Source organism: Staurois parvus, unplaced genomic scaffold, assembly GCF_062004578.1.
Source record: "Staurois parvus isolate SC_StPar_1 unplaced genomic scaffold, SC_StPar_1.0 ptg000168l, whole genome shotgun sequence".
NCBI lineage: Eukaryota > Metazoa > Chordata > Amphibia > Anura > Ranidae > Staurois > Staurois parvus.
The window spans coordinates 1,825,484-1,839,995 of record NW_028317964.1 but is presented as its reverse complement, the minus strand read 5'-3'; the positions used below and the strand labels follow the sequence as shown (position 1 = coordinate 1,839,995).

The following is a 14,512-nucleotide window of genomic DNA, read 5'->3' as shown; positions in this document are numbered from 1 at the left end:
AATTGTCACTCTAGGACAGGATGTTAAGTACAAAATACAAAGTGAGCAGATGTACCATAGTTCACCAAGAGATGAAAACATTTAAGTGATAAGATTGCAACAATGGCAGAAAGCACAGGAAATTATCAGCCCACGTGATTTCTGGCAGGATCCACAGGTATTTTTTCTTTTGCACTTACTGAACAAATACAAAAAAAAGTGTTTATCTCACAAACCAAAAGAGAGCAAATAATTCATTTTTACGGTTTATATACACTTAAAATAGAACTGTCGACAAACCTCCCCCCCATTTTGGGCAGAGAAAGGGAGGGCTATAATCCATTCCATTGGGAAGATTTCTTTTCACTTCTTTCTATAGCCACAACAGGAAGTGGGAGGAAATTCCTCCAAAGTGAGGGAATACCTGGTCGTCACCAGAGCTAGTGCCTCCCATTGGAAAATGTCCCCTCTGTTCCATTCTGGTAATAACCCAAAATCTGAGATTGTCTTTAATTTTCACTTTCAATGATAACGGTCAAACAGTCACCAGGACAAGTCAGGAGGGTGAATCTTCCTAAGGCCTCGCACACACTGAGAATATCAGACGAATGTTTGCCTTTTTTTTTTTTCCCATGCAAGTTTCATGTCGAAAACGAATAGGTTACTAGACTTATGAGAATTCTCTTAAAACAGAATACAACTTCCAGTGATGATGTAATGTATTATTTCTTTCCTGAGCATGCGCGGTCTCAGCCACGCAGTTTTTTTTAATGGATGAATTAAAAGATAATTAAAAAATACTGATTTAAAAGAAAATCAATCATTAATTCTGTTACCTTATGAGAAAAAGTTTTTTTCTGCTTGTCCCTTTGGATATTTTTGCATGAACGATCATGATTGGCTCTAGAAAGCTATGTACTAACAGATTATCGGACGATCACTCTGAAAGCGAATTTTTTCATCCGATTTTCTCACCGTGTGTACTAAGTATAAAGGGGATAAAAAGACGGCAATAAAGCCTGACAGGTGTTTTAATCCCTCTCCACTCTATCCAAAAACTAAAAAGCAATGCCTCCAGTTTTACTTTACTCTTACAAGGGAACAGAATTTTTGATCATTTAAGCTAGGAAACACTAGACTGTGGTGTGGAAAACCTGTGATCTGTGTGTTTTTCCCCACATTGCTTTCAAAATGTACTGCAGTTGAGATCTGCAGCGGGTGTCAATGTTAACTTAACGACACCCTAAACACAGGTTGCAAGGGTACAAGCGTACCCTGCAATCCGGTGCAGTGGAATTCCCAAAGGAGTGCATGCACTGCTTTGGTACAGTGTGGTTCGAATAGAGCTCATTCAAAATGTATGGGGTCAAAATCGCACCACTCTAAATTGCACAGGAATGTGCTGCGAATTCCTGTGCGATTCATAGTATGAACTGGGGATAATTATACATCAGTGAGTGGTTTACGTATAAGCTGAAAAGTAGATGTATTTGATAAACGTTTCAAAAAAGAAAGCATTTTCTTAACAGAATTCATGAAATGAAAACTTTGGTTATCTGTACCTCTTTGCTTCCTCCAAATGGCACAGGTATTCATAGGCTACATTTTGACGTCTTCTCTCATCCATCTCCTCTGCTGTAAGCCTTTCATCGTCCAGCACCGCTGTAAAAACAAGATTGCAGACATTATATATCCAACCATAACTGAAAAAAACCTGAAACAAGCCAATCCAGAAACTCCACAAAAAATACATTATGTAGAGATTAATAGCTAGAGACTGAAGGAAAGGAGAATAGTAGTTTTAATAGGAATCGATTATTCCCGTTATCGTTTTTCTGATCTATACAGGAAATAAAGAAAATCTGTACTGAAGAACATAGAGGCTACCTTTGCTGACCTATCCTTTAAAAAATGTTGATCGGTTGGCTATCACCAATAACTTTGACTTTACTTGCCTGCTAGTTTTCTCCGGTTCAGTAACTTAGAAAATGTAGCTGAAAGGTTAGATGCACTCAGTCCTACATTCGCTTTCTCTGCATAATTGTTTTATTAGGACATGTGCAATTAGTGATAGACTCTGGCCAGCCAGTTACTGTGATCGAGCAGCTGCATCCTACGAACAGTTAACCGGTGAAAATGTGTAAAGCTGAAAACCCCAAACGTTTTGCATTTCATTTCTATTGTAAACTGAATGGGTTGTTTTACACCAGGGGTCAGTAACCAGTAGACTGCGATCTACCAGTAGATCTCGGCCAAGTGATTGGTATATCGCGATCTTGGCTTAGTAACCCGCCATCCCAGAGCATCAAACAGGGTGCAATGCAGAGGGATGACTTGTAAAGTTGGAGCTGTAGTAGGGAGCAAGAGCCGCATAAGTCGATGCATCCTCGGTAGTGCTGGCTCCTGTCCCATGCAGAGTGATACCAACTGTACTCCACCTCTTATCCTGACTGTTGTCTCCAGAGTGGTGCCAGCAGCAGGAAAGAAGAGGTCTTCAGGTCAGTATGCAGCAATACACTGTGCATAATAGTATAGGGCTGCTTTCACACTGATATGCTGCGGTTTACCCACACCGCGGGTGTAGTTTTCCTTTGGGTTAGCTGCACTTAGACATAGACATCTATTATATCCTGCAGCTTTGGCGCACTTTCAGAAAGAGCACCAAAACTCCTGTAGGAACGTCACAAATGCACTGCGTTGCACTCACAGTGCAGGTAAACTACAGCACATCAGTGTGAAAGCAGCCCTATGGGGGGCTCAGAACAGTAAGGGTTGCAGTTTGGGAGGTGGTAAAACCCCATTAAGACCTGTTTTTACCACCCCTGCCCCAACCATACTTCCTTTAGCTGCAGTGGCCAGGGGTGTACACTTGTTGCAACTACAGGAGTTCCACACCCTGTTATGGTTGGTGGGTGTAGCACCTGCCAAGCATGAGCCATTCAAGGGCTCATTCACAAATTCAGCAGGCACTGCTGCTCCTCTGAAAGGCGATCTGAGTGTGTTTGAAAGATGGTAAGGAGGTGATATGTTGCCTTCTCACCATCTGATTTAAACCCATGATTGCAATGCAATGCACGCAATTGTGACATGGTAGTATGACAATTTGAGGTTTAAATCAGGTGTGAGGAGGTGACACTGTTCCCGGTGATCTTTGACTTCTCCCATGTTGTTCATGTAGATCTGCACCTCTTTAAGGTTGCCCACCCCAGTTTTACACAGTAAGACTTCACATTCATTTTAAGCAAACAACCTATTTACTATGAATAGAAAACATGCACTTTGTAGCACAAAGGGGACTCTGAGTCCTCTAGATAAAATCAATATTCAGGGAAAAGAAACAAGAAAACTTACGAATCACACTTCCTTTGTGTATCTACAACAAAAGCAATGTTTCATTCCACTACAAGAACTCTGCAAAGATTTCTCACTACAACCCAGTAACATACACCTATTGACTTCAAAACAGACATCCGGACACAGATTAGGGATGGACGTGACTACAAGTCAAAACTGGACTATAAAAATACACCCTTTAAGCTGAACACCAGGCAAACATAAAAAAGACACACATTACTGCAGTTCTGTTTAATAAATGTATTTTTAGGCTCCATGCACACTGGGGGGACGTTTTAATCATGCTGGTAATGTTAGCTGTGTAAAGTCACGTTAAAAATGTGAGTTTTTCAGAGGTTTTTTTACCATTTTTGTATTAATATTTAACTGCGTTTTTTCACTTTTTTTTTAACCAAATAAAAAAATTTTTTTTTGGTCACAAAAAGTCCAAACACACTGGTTTGCCACGATTTACCACATTAGAGCATTTTTACAGCTAAAAACTCCTCTAGAAACCCACTAGTTCTGGGGGGTTTTTCCAGTCAAAAAACGCCCCAGCCAAAAAACATTGATTACAGTCTATGTGTGCATGGACACATAGGATAACCATGCTGGGGAGTTTACTGGCTGTAGAAAAAAACATCAAAAGCCAAAAACAGCCGCTATAAAAATGTTCAGTGTGCATGAGGACTTAATGTACGCAGTGTAACTACCAGACGTTGACTTGGTATCTACCTATTGCAGTCCCATTACAGTAGAGCTCAGATTAGGAAAGGGAAAGGAAGAACAAGAAGCCAATCATATCATGTGCGGACAAGGAGTTTGTGTTTAGGAGAAAGCAGAGTGGAAAAAATGAGCTCATCAAATGCTATTTTCACCACTTTTCAGTCATGCTGGTGGTGGGAAGGAGACCTGTAAGTATTAAAAGACTGATGGTGTCTGTGTAAAGAGGAGCCCTCAACCCACCGATACTCACCTTGCTTCTGCTCCACCACTGCTCCTTCACTTTGCTGAAGCTAGCACCAAGATCCCCAGTGTCAGATGCTAAGGGGGGCAGTAACATCACTCCATAGTGATTGGTTGCTAGATCCTTGCATTGTCATGTGAAAGAAGGTCACAAGTTCCATAGCACTGGGTATTTTCACTGGCATCAAAAGGAGCTGAGAGAGAGTGCTGGCAAGGCATCAGTGGGCCAGGGGAGCCCCTTTACACAGGCATTGACCCTTTGACTTAGTGGACTCCAAGAAAAGGATCTTACAGCGAGTACAAAAATCTTAATTTCTTTCTTGTCCGTTGAGGGACACAAAAAGTCAATAGCCTTCAGGAAGTCCAAAAGCAATCTAATCTGAGGGGTGGGAAACACAGCAAACCCAACAAAAACAGGGGACTGTGGACTGCCTGCAGCTCAGAGTCACCTGTATCACATTATGCCCAATGCTGGCATCAGATAGGATTGAAAGATCCACCTGGTAGAACTTAGAGTACAGAAGACCAGGTAGCAGCTAGACATGTGCTTTTTGCTTCCTTTCGCTTTGTTTTTCAGATAAAAATTCAATTTTCAGAGATTTGGATGTAAAGGAATCGCCAAATAGGACAAAGTAACAAATGTCAACAAATCTGAAAAAAAGTTATAAACGATATTAATGAATGCATTTGTTTAATTTGGATGACTTCACATGATGCGATAGCAGTTCGCACCTATGAGGAAATTAATTAAATTTTTTAATTTGTTTGGATAACAAGTGGCTTTGAATTTCATTCCACCCGTTAATTTGGATGCACACAATACCTGTCGATATTATTCAATCAGCTCATACCATTTCTCTTGGTGTGTTGAACTAGAGTTCGAAAATACAGTATAGAATTCTTCAGATTTGATAATATATCAATTATATGGCAATCTTCCAGAAAAACTGCAAAATTTTTCAAAAACCACTCAGACCAACGAATATACGAAATGAAACCCGAAGATATAAAACAAATTCTGAAAACGAATTGGTTCAACATAATGAATATGACAAAACAAAATTCTTCAATGAACAAAGGCATCCAAAAATAAAATTTCCGGCGTGCACATGTCTAGTGACAGTCTTGCAATTCTAGAAAACCTTTAGTGCCAAAAAGCCCAAGAAGCATTCACATGTCTAATGTCTGAATGCACCTTAATAGAAAAGGCAGGAACCTTTGGAATCATAGACTTGGATGATGGTCTAATCTGAGCGACCTAGAGATGGTGGAAAGAGAAAGCAGCACAACCTTTCAGGGTACATCAGGAATGAGAAAAAGGAAATCAGTTCTTCTAAAGGAATCAGTGGATGTGTGGTAGATGGGCATAGTCCCAACCACATCTAGAAAATAGAGGGAATTTTTCTTATAGTGAACTGTAGTCAGACAGAAAAGGAAGAACAATGCCCTGCTTGAGGTGAAAGGCAGAAATGACCGTATGCAAGTCCTGGCCCTCAACACCATCATGTCCCTCTGTAAAACCAGAAAGGGTTTTTTAAAGGATAATGTTGTCACTTCGAACACTTGCCTCACGGTGGTGATAGTTACAAGAAACACCACTTGATGTTTGAACCCATTAGAGACATTTCTCTCTGTACTTTCAAATGGTAGTTTCTGAAACACAGAAAGAACTGGATTCAGGCCCTAAGAAGCAACACTGAAATTGAAGGGGAAAGCCACATGGAAGACACCCCATAAGTCGTAATCAAGTATAGCGCTCCTCTAGATAGCTAGGGAAAGTTAGTTGCCAATTAAAGGCTGAGCAGTGGCCTGGGGAGATAGTCAACAGGGTCAAATTTGGCTCACGGCTGAGAGGCTCTGCAGATCAGTTCCTTGATACCTTCTCCTGCTCTGGAATCTTAGATAAGATTCTAGAAGCAGTGGGCAGGGGTGAGGAGGGGCTGGCCTGCACACCTAGCAGAGTCTGGCCAATCCCCAAGCAGGAGGCTTGGCATAAGGCCAGGGCAGCCTTCAAGTGTGACCGAGCCTGTTCAGGAAAAGGAGAGTTCACGTAGAAGATGTGAGAGCAGGAGGAGATTTTGGAGCCTGTGGGTGGGGTGTTGGGGTCCCAGTGGGAAGGCTCCAGGTGGGATCTGCACAGGAGGAAAGCTGAACCTCACCGGCCCCCTGACCATCTGTGGAGCTAAGGAAGGAGCCAGCCAAGTGAAAGGTCTGAAGGCAGCGACCCTACTCCTCCTACAGCTTACAGGAGAGGAACAGTGAGTACTTCTACACCCCATGGACCGAAGAGAAGGGAGAGGGCATTTGGGTGGGAAACCTGACTAGCCCCAGCTGGACTGTGCTCTTAAGGTGGAAGATACTGGATCCCTTTATCGAGGGAAAGCCCTCAGATTGCTGGATAGAGAAGGACTATCTGGGGTTTGGGGTGGTATACCAGAAGAGGCTGGAGAGCTCTCCCAGAAGATTTTTGCTGTGGTAAGACTTATATATAGTTGCCAGGAAGTTGTCCGCAGTTTACAGTTCCTTGGGCATCCCATGCATCTCTCAATCCCATCCAAGTTATTTACCCCTAATAAAATCCAAAAAAAGAGTTCAAGGACTGTTTACAGTCTCTGGAATACAAGTCTGTGGAAAATGCATGTTGCCTGGCTGTGCAGGACTATAGGGGGGGCCCAAGTCTTCAGCAACTGCTAAGGTGGTAGTGTTACACCAGGAGTGGGAGGCCAGCGGTCTATGAAACTGGTTGGAAAGAGTAGATGGGCAGCATTTGGCTCTCAGTACTATCCTTGATAGTGCTGACAGCCAAATGCTGGTCCAGACCCAGCTGCAAGAAAGAGAAATTTCTTCCCACAGAGAAACTCCTGGGGTGGAAGCCCCAAAACCCACACCAAGTGAAACATGCCTTTCATGTCTGATGATAGACCTTACAAGAAGAAGCCTTCTTAGCTTTTAGCATGCTAGGAATCAGTTTCTTAGTTGCCCCAGTCTTTCAGAACCTAGGCTTCACAACAGCCACGCCATAAAAGCCAGCGACAGATGAAGGATGGAAATAGTCAAAGCGAAGGACAGCGCCAGATAGGTACAATCAGAGAGACGACTCTGAAAGCCAGGAAATTCGTGTTTTCAGAAAGAAGTTAATAACAGTAGACTTGAGGTTTCTCAGCCAATATAGTTTAAACCTGTACTGAGAAAAATAGTGTGCTGCCATTGCTAACTTCTCCCAAAAATGCAATTTGTCTGGCTGTTTTGCTGACCAAATTACTTCACTACTTCCCCCAATTGCTGACCTGGAAAATATAACTGGTCCATATATGGACTTGAAAAAAAATTAAACCTTTTTTTATCATCATACATTGATAAAAATATTTCTATTATGCAGATAACAATAAGAGTATGTCATTAAAGAAAAAGAAAAATGTACAGACCACAGATTTCCTCAAGGGACAACAGTTTATGCATCTGAGACTTTAACAAAGTGAACAATAGACACAGTTAAGGGAAGTGGAATGAAAAGCTTAACCACTGTAAATATAAAATAATAAAAGGTTAAGCAGCAGCTGCCTCTCACAAACAAACTCAGCAAATGGTCATACTGCAAGTTCCAGTAAAGCTTCCAAGTCTAGCAGAACTAAAAGGCACAACTTTTTCCCCATATTGGATAGGAGTAAGGAAGAGTCATAACCTGTCAGGTTTATTTTTTTCTTCACCATTAGAGTCCCATTGGGGAGGTTTCCCTTCTTTACCTGTCCCATAGCCAAAACAGGAAGTGAGAGAGGAAATCCCTAGAAAAAAAAAGTTTATACTTACATAATAAAAGTGTGGGAATACAAAAAATAAATATTATTGAAATGCTGGGTCTGGGAGCCATTGTGGAAGAGGTTCTAGGGGCAGCTGGGGGGTGCAGTCTATGGAGGGGGCGGGGGGGGGTGTCTTTCAACTAGGCTGGATGTTTTCCAAGGGCACTGTGGGAGACTGGCAGGTATAGGGGCACTGAGGGCCATATGGAAGGCAGTCTGGCAGATTGAGGATTTGCAGTTGGCTTACAGCCTGGGCCAAGGGATTCCATGACCCTGCAGTAGGCCACGGGCTGGTGGTTGAAAACCACGGATCTAGGAAACAATTTTTGTAAATTCCTTTCAGCACAGAAATCTCTCACCAACACTAAAGCAGTTTCAGGCTGTGACAGAGTAAAGGAAGAGGACCTGTAAAAGCATCCTACTTAGAAAAAAGGAACAGAAAGCGTATGGGTTGAAGCAAAATCTCTCAAACCAAAAGCTTTTCCTCATGTTCCAATGAGCAACCCTTCACACCTGAGTGTTTTGTTGATTACTTCAATTGGTCCCAGTCACACCTGGGCATTGGTCACCTGTCATGTGAAGCTTGAAGAAGTACATGAGCTTCTTTGGGGCAAGAAACATGTTTTTAGCCCCACAGACTTTAATGGGAGTGCCTGACAAAAAAAAAAAAAAAAAACAACAATGCTTTTCAGTCACTCCCAATTTAAAGGGTAAGTTCACCTTTGGGAACATGTTACATGTTCCAACCATTTTTAGGGTGGAACATGTAACATGTTACCATAGCCGCAGCCGCCGCCCACTCCTCCCTCTGATAGATAGCACGGGGAAACTTCTCCCTGTACTATCTGTCAAATTTGAAAACAACGCGGCTTTGCGGGGCTCCGCTCACACGGCTGCATCATTCATGGACTTCCGTGAATGAATGAACTGCAAGTCCTGGCAGCCTTAGCGGCTGTCGGCTTGTAGTTTCCAATTAACTACCATGGCGCTGTAGTAGCGCCGCAGTAGTTCATTTAAGCTTCCTGTCAGAATATCTGCTTGGCCGTACATCCCGTACGGAAAGCAGATATTCTGACAGGTCTGCAGGAGACCTGCATGGCATCAGTGATCTACTGATCACTGGTGCAATGCTTTAGAGTCTCCTGTAAACAAAAAGAATAAATGCACATTTTTTTACCTGCAAAAATGTGTATTTATTATTTTTTTGTTTAAAAGGTGAACTTATCCTTTAAGTCTATGGGGTCAAAAACACAAAGCATTCTACCTCTGTACTACAAGTCACATGTACAAACACACAAAAAAGTTCCTCTAAATTGCCTGCCTATGCTCAAGTGTGATTAAGGCTACAGAAACCACATAAATATTTTATAAATGTAAAAAACTTGCATACTATGAATACCTGTTTTGATATGAATACAGTATTTGCCATTACTGCAGCTGTCAGCCTGATCTAGACCCTTCTTCTTGATGTGAGAACAGAACAAGTCAATTGCTAAAAGGTAAATAGGCTGCTCAGTTTTTAAAATTTTCCCTTAGCTTAATGAATAAGGTGAAGTTGTGGTGACTTCCATCATCTGCATGCAAACATTTTATTTTTCCCTTGGATGCGATTAGGTATTATTTGCAAAATGAATTTTCAGCACATTCAGTAAGCTAAGGGAAAATTCACTTACCTAGTGAAAATTACCCAGCAAAGTAAACAGTCTATTTGCCTTTAGTAAATCAACCCCCAAAACTATGCAGGTATGAGTGTTCAGTCTTTTTTTTATTACAGGTATTTATATAGTGCTGATAATTTACACAGCACTTTACATCTTGTACGTTCACACTAGTCTCTGCCCTCAAGGAGCTTAAAGCCCAACTCTGGGTAATCTGAAAATTCTCCATTCCCCAGCAGACGGTGCTCCCCAATGCTACGGCAGCTGACTGTCCCTCAGTGCCATTGTATCCAATGCAGGGCTGAGAACCATGCATCTGTCTTGATGTCATGACCTTAGACCACTGGAGAATGGGGGATAAGATTCTGCAGGGACCAGACCTAAATGAGCCAGTAAACCCTCGTGATGTGGATACAGCCCCAATGCAAGGGAGAATGTTCACATTGCTTGGAGTTCAGCTTTAAAATCTAATGTTCCTATCGCACATTCATATATACGCATATGAAGGACAATATGGATAGAAGCCTTACAGCATGCCTTTGGAGTGTAAGATGAAGCTGGGATACCCAGAGGCAAACCATGAAAGAAAAGGTAGAATGTGCAACCTATATGCAGGTAATGTCCTGGTTGGGACTCGAACTATGACCCTACTAGAGAAAGGCAGAAGCACAACTACTAAGCGGCTGTGAAATACATGAGCAGCAACTACTAAGCCACTCAAAGATGGAAATATCAACCACTAAGCTGCTGTGCTGCCTCCTACTTTACTGCCTTCATGCTTGTTCTAGGTCAGTTGCTCACTTGGGGAAGCTCAAATGTGATTAGCAGCCTCTCATGGATTTCTATAGCCACAATTATATGCCGGCCTATTTGCAGTTACTTATACAGATGCATACATCTTCACAGCACCTCAGTCCTAAGTGTTGGAATGAATGGCATCTCAGTTCACTGTGGGCCCATGCATACGCCTCTTACATGGGGTGGAAGGAATATACTTTCACTTTTGCAGTGTGTACAGTCCTCACCAAAAAGACCAAAAAGGAATGTGGAGTCTGTTGATGGAAATACAGGTTACCAACAAAAACAGTGCCTGTGCACTCATCCCAACAGTAGTTATCCAACTTATTAGACAAACACAAAGGGTCTGTTATCTCCAATAACAAGGTGACCCATTCATGCTATGTAAAGCTTAACCAATTCATTAGTTTGCCCTTCAATATTACAGTGTGAGTACATCCATTCACCAATATCCCCTTTATCTGCTAATCTTTAAAAAAAGAAACTGGCTCTGGGAGACAGCACAGCTTAGAAATTAATCACAGAAATGTGGAAGCCAAAATCTTTGACTTCTACTCTAGAAAATGTTGGTCACCTGAATGCCTGCTGGCTCTCTCCCTTCTCTACTGAGAAAGACTTCAGACTTTTCTCATCTGCAAACTTGCCCCCAGGTCAGAAACCCCAGGAATAAGAATATTTTAAATTGTTTGGGCTAAGCTCATCCAAACTTAGGCCTTGCGTACACTACTGCTCCTAAAATGTGAGTTTAGGAGCTTTTGGCATTTTTTTGCCCTGAACTCTACTCAATAAAAGCCTATGTGTTCATGTACAAATAGGCTTTTACCAAAGATTAGGAGCAGCAGAGTTTAGGGGCAGTCAAACCTTCCAGAGAGGAACGTTTGGCCCAGAAAAACCGCTAAACACGAAAAAAAAACGCATGTAAACGTGTCTAAACGAAAGCTGCATTTAGTGCTTTGGCGTTTAGACTGCTCAGCCATTCACATGAAGCCTTGTATTGTAATGGATGCATACAAAGCTTCCTCTGATTGGCTGAAGTCGGGAGACGGGCAGATGAAGTCAAGATCACCACCTAAGCCTTTTTTTTTTTTTTCAAAGAATTTTATTGAAATGTCCCATACCTTTTATTAAGTTTTATTGGTTGCAGCACTGTACTATTTCACACTGTGCTGAAAAAGTAGCTCATGCAACACTTTTTTTCAGCGCATACCACCAGAGCACAGTGAACCACCCAGGTAGGAGACAAGGCATTTAGCCTTGTGTTGTGGTTGGATTGCAATGGAATAGCCGCCCAATATAGTCCTACTGCACCTGGTGTGAACAGGCCCTTAGGCAGCTAGACAGAGGCAAACCTAGTAATCTCTGGATTTAATCAAATATGGAAGAGCAAGCCATAAGAATGCAAGACATGCACACTGAGAGTACACTTAAAGGATAAGTTCACCCTTGGGAACAGGTTACATGTTCCATCTGTTTTTAGGGTGGAACAAGTAACAGGTTTCTGATCCTGCAGCAGCTGCCCGCTGTTTCCCTGTTTCGATAAAATCCATTAATTCCAAAATCAAATTTTAAAAGCAAACGAAACCTTTCAAACAACCAAAGTCCTTTCCTAAGACTTTTCCTAAACATTTTCATTTGACATTCTATCCATCTATGGCCAGCTTTAGACATGCAAGAAGCACTAAACCAGATATCTCATTCAAATCCACCTCTTAAGTTGACCAGTTGAACAGGGACTGGTTGAGATTCAAGCCATCTATGGGCAAGCTGATTGTACCCAATTTGTGTGTTGTACGACATGGGTACAACCAGCATGTCAGATTTTTCATGTGATTATTGCCAGTGGCTATAGCCACTGGCAATAATCACTGGTTCTCCTGGCAGGGGTGGATCAACTTCTCCCCACTGGGAGAACCGGGATTCCCCCATCAACACAGTGTGTCGATGAGGGGATCAAGCGATTACTTTCCTGCAAAAAAAAAAAAACAAATTATGGCCAGCATTAGTCATTTATCTTGACAAAAAAAAAAAAATATATATATATATATATATATATATATATATATTAGGTTAAGTTTGCAGATTTCATTATACGAGGAGCAGGGGTGGACTGACAACTCATGGGGCCCCCGGGCAATAGGGGATCATGGGGCCCCTGTGTCCTTTCCCAAACTCAAAAAAAGCCTATGAAAAAGGTACCAGGGGCATCTCATGGGGCCCCCTACTGACCCCGGGCCCTCGAGTTTCCAAATGGTCAGTCCACCCCTGACGAGGAGTGTTCAAATCAAACTGGGACTTTTAAACTTTACAGGTATAAAAAGGGATGCTAGCATGGGGGTACTACATGCAGTAGTACGTGGCAAGTGTGTCCTATTACTGAGAGGCGACGCACAAGCCGGACAGAAAACAGTGTTAGTGCATGCATGGAAAGTGTGGTAATGACGTTTCTTGGGAACGATGGTGTTAAACCTGCAGGTATCTACAGAAGATTTCAAACAAAGTAAGGTGATGAAACACTCAGCCGCAGGAAAACGTCTGAATGATGTAAATGTTTCAAATATGGCCGTACATCCGTCAGTGATTATCCCAGGCATGGTGGTCCCCAGCCCACAGCAGTCATTCCTGTGAACATTCAGCGCGTGGAATGCTGGATCCTGGATAAAATCGACAAATAACTTGTTGTGAAACTAGACCCCTAAAAGATTTCCATGGAGGTCAGCATTTCAGCACTGATGAAGTGAAGCAGGTTGTCCTGGGATGGTTCAGGCATACGGACAAATCTTTCTATGCTGAAGCTTTCCAGGCATTAGTTAAATGCTGGGATATGTGTCTAAATGTAGCAGGGGAGTATTTTGAAAAATAAATTCAGTTTCCACTCTTTGAAATTTGTTCTTTTAACATATAAACTGAAAAGTCCCGGTTTGACTTGAACGCCCCTCATACACTGGATCTGTATGGAGTGTTGTTTCCTCAAGTCTAATACAAATACGATCTAGGCGTTGCCTAATGATGACTGTTGCTCAATTTAGTCACTTGCTTACTGACAACAATACACAAAAGGGGCAATCTGATGATCAATCCTCATTAGTGATGAAACAGCAACCTTTTGTTGTTTTGCACATTGTGGCTTCCAAGACCTTAAATAATCTCACAGTACAGGTGAAGCTCCATTAGGAGGGCAGAGGAAACTGGTATGGCCAGATTTTGCACACAAAAGAGAAAGGCTTTTAAATTGGCCAAACAAAGGATCCTGATTGGTCATTTTTAGGTGATCTGGCACTGCAAAACATTCTCCTTCCAACACCCAATGACCAGTAATTGTTGCAAAGTTCTGCAACTGCTTACAATCCACAGCTCCAGATAACCCATAGTTCACACCATACGTGCATGAAAACTGATGGAAACTGACACGCAGAATTCACTTGCATTGATGAGTTTTATACACATTGCAGATTCCTGCTTAGAAAAAAATCTGCACGTGATACTAGTGGTGTGAACAGGTCATCTAGAGAACAATTGATTTAGTTGCGCCCTTGCAGAACGCATGCAGAAAAACTGACGTCTCTGAACGAGCCCTAAAGAGATCTGTCATCTAGAGCTAGTTGTGTGAATAATGTGACACAATTTAAAATTTGGGATTAGACTTTGAAACCCCAACTGACACAAGCAGTGGATGCTTACTGAGAGGTTGGACTAGGTAAGAGTACAAAATATCTTGTGCCTGTGCTACAGTGCATACCAGGTGTAGGTGCTATTGGCATTTCTTAAATGACAGATCCCTTTTAAATGGCCAGTTGCACCAAAAACAATGATTTATGGGGTTGTGCTCAGTGAGCTGAGCCTTTCAAATGGCCATCCTCTGTTCCAATCAGCAGGGGATCCCCGAACAGATCCTCTGCTGAATCAGAAGCAAATGGGACAGATGTCACTTTTGTGACACACACCTCCATTCAGTTTTTTCCTCCACTTCATGACTGGAGGCAA

General features: G+C 42.1%; 1 protein-coding gene across 1 annotated transcript in view; it reads right to left on the bottom strand.

Annotated features, from left to right (window-relative positions):
• The window catches only part of IQGAP1 (IQ motif containing GTPase activating protein 1), a 254,871-nt gene that overhangs the window by 191,447 nt on the left and 48,912 nt on the right, over window positions 1–14,512 (bottom strand). Inside the window, exon 2 of the mRNA XM_089676402.1 lies at window positions 1,542–1,641. Coding sequence (XP_089532528.1) covers window positions 1,542–1,641 — 100 coding nt within the window. The remainder of the gene's footprint in view (window positions 1–1,541; window positions 1,642–14,512) is intronic.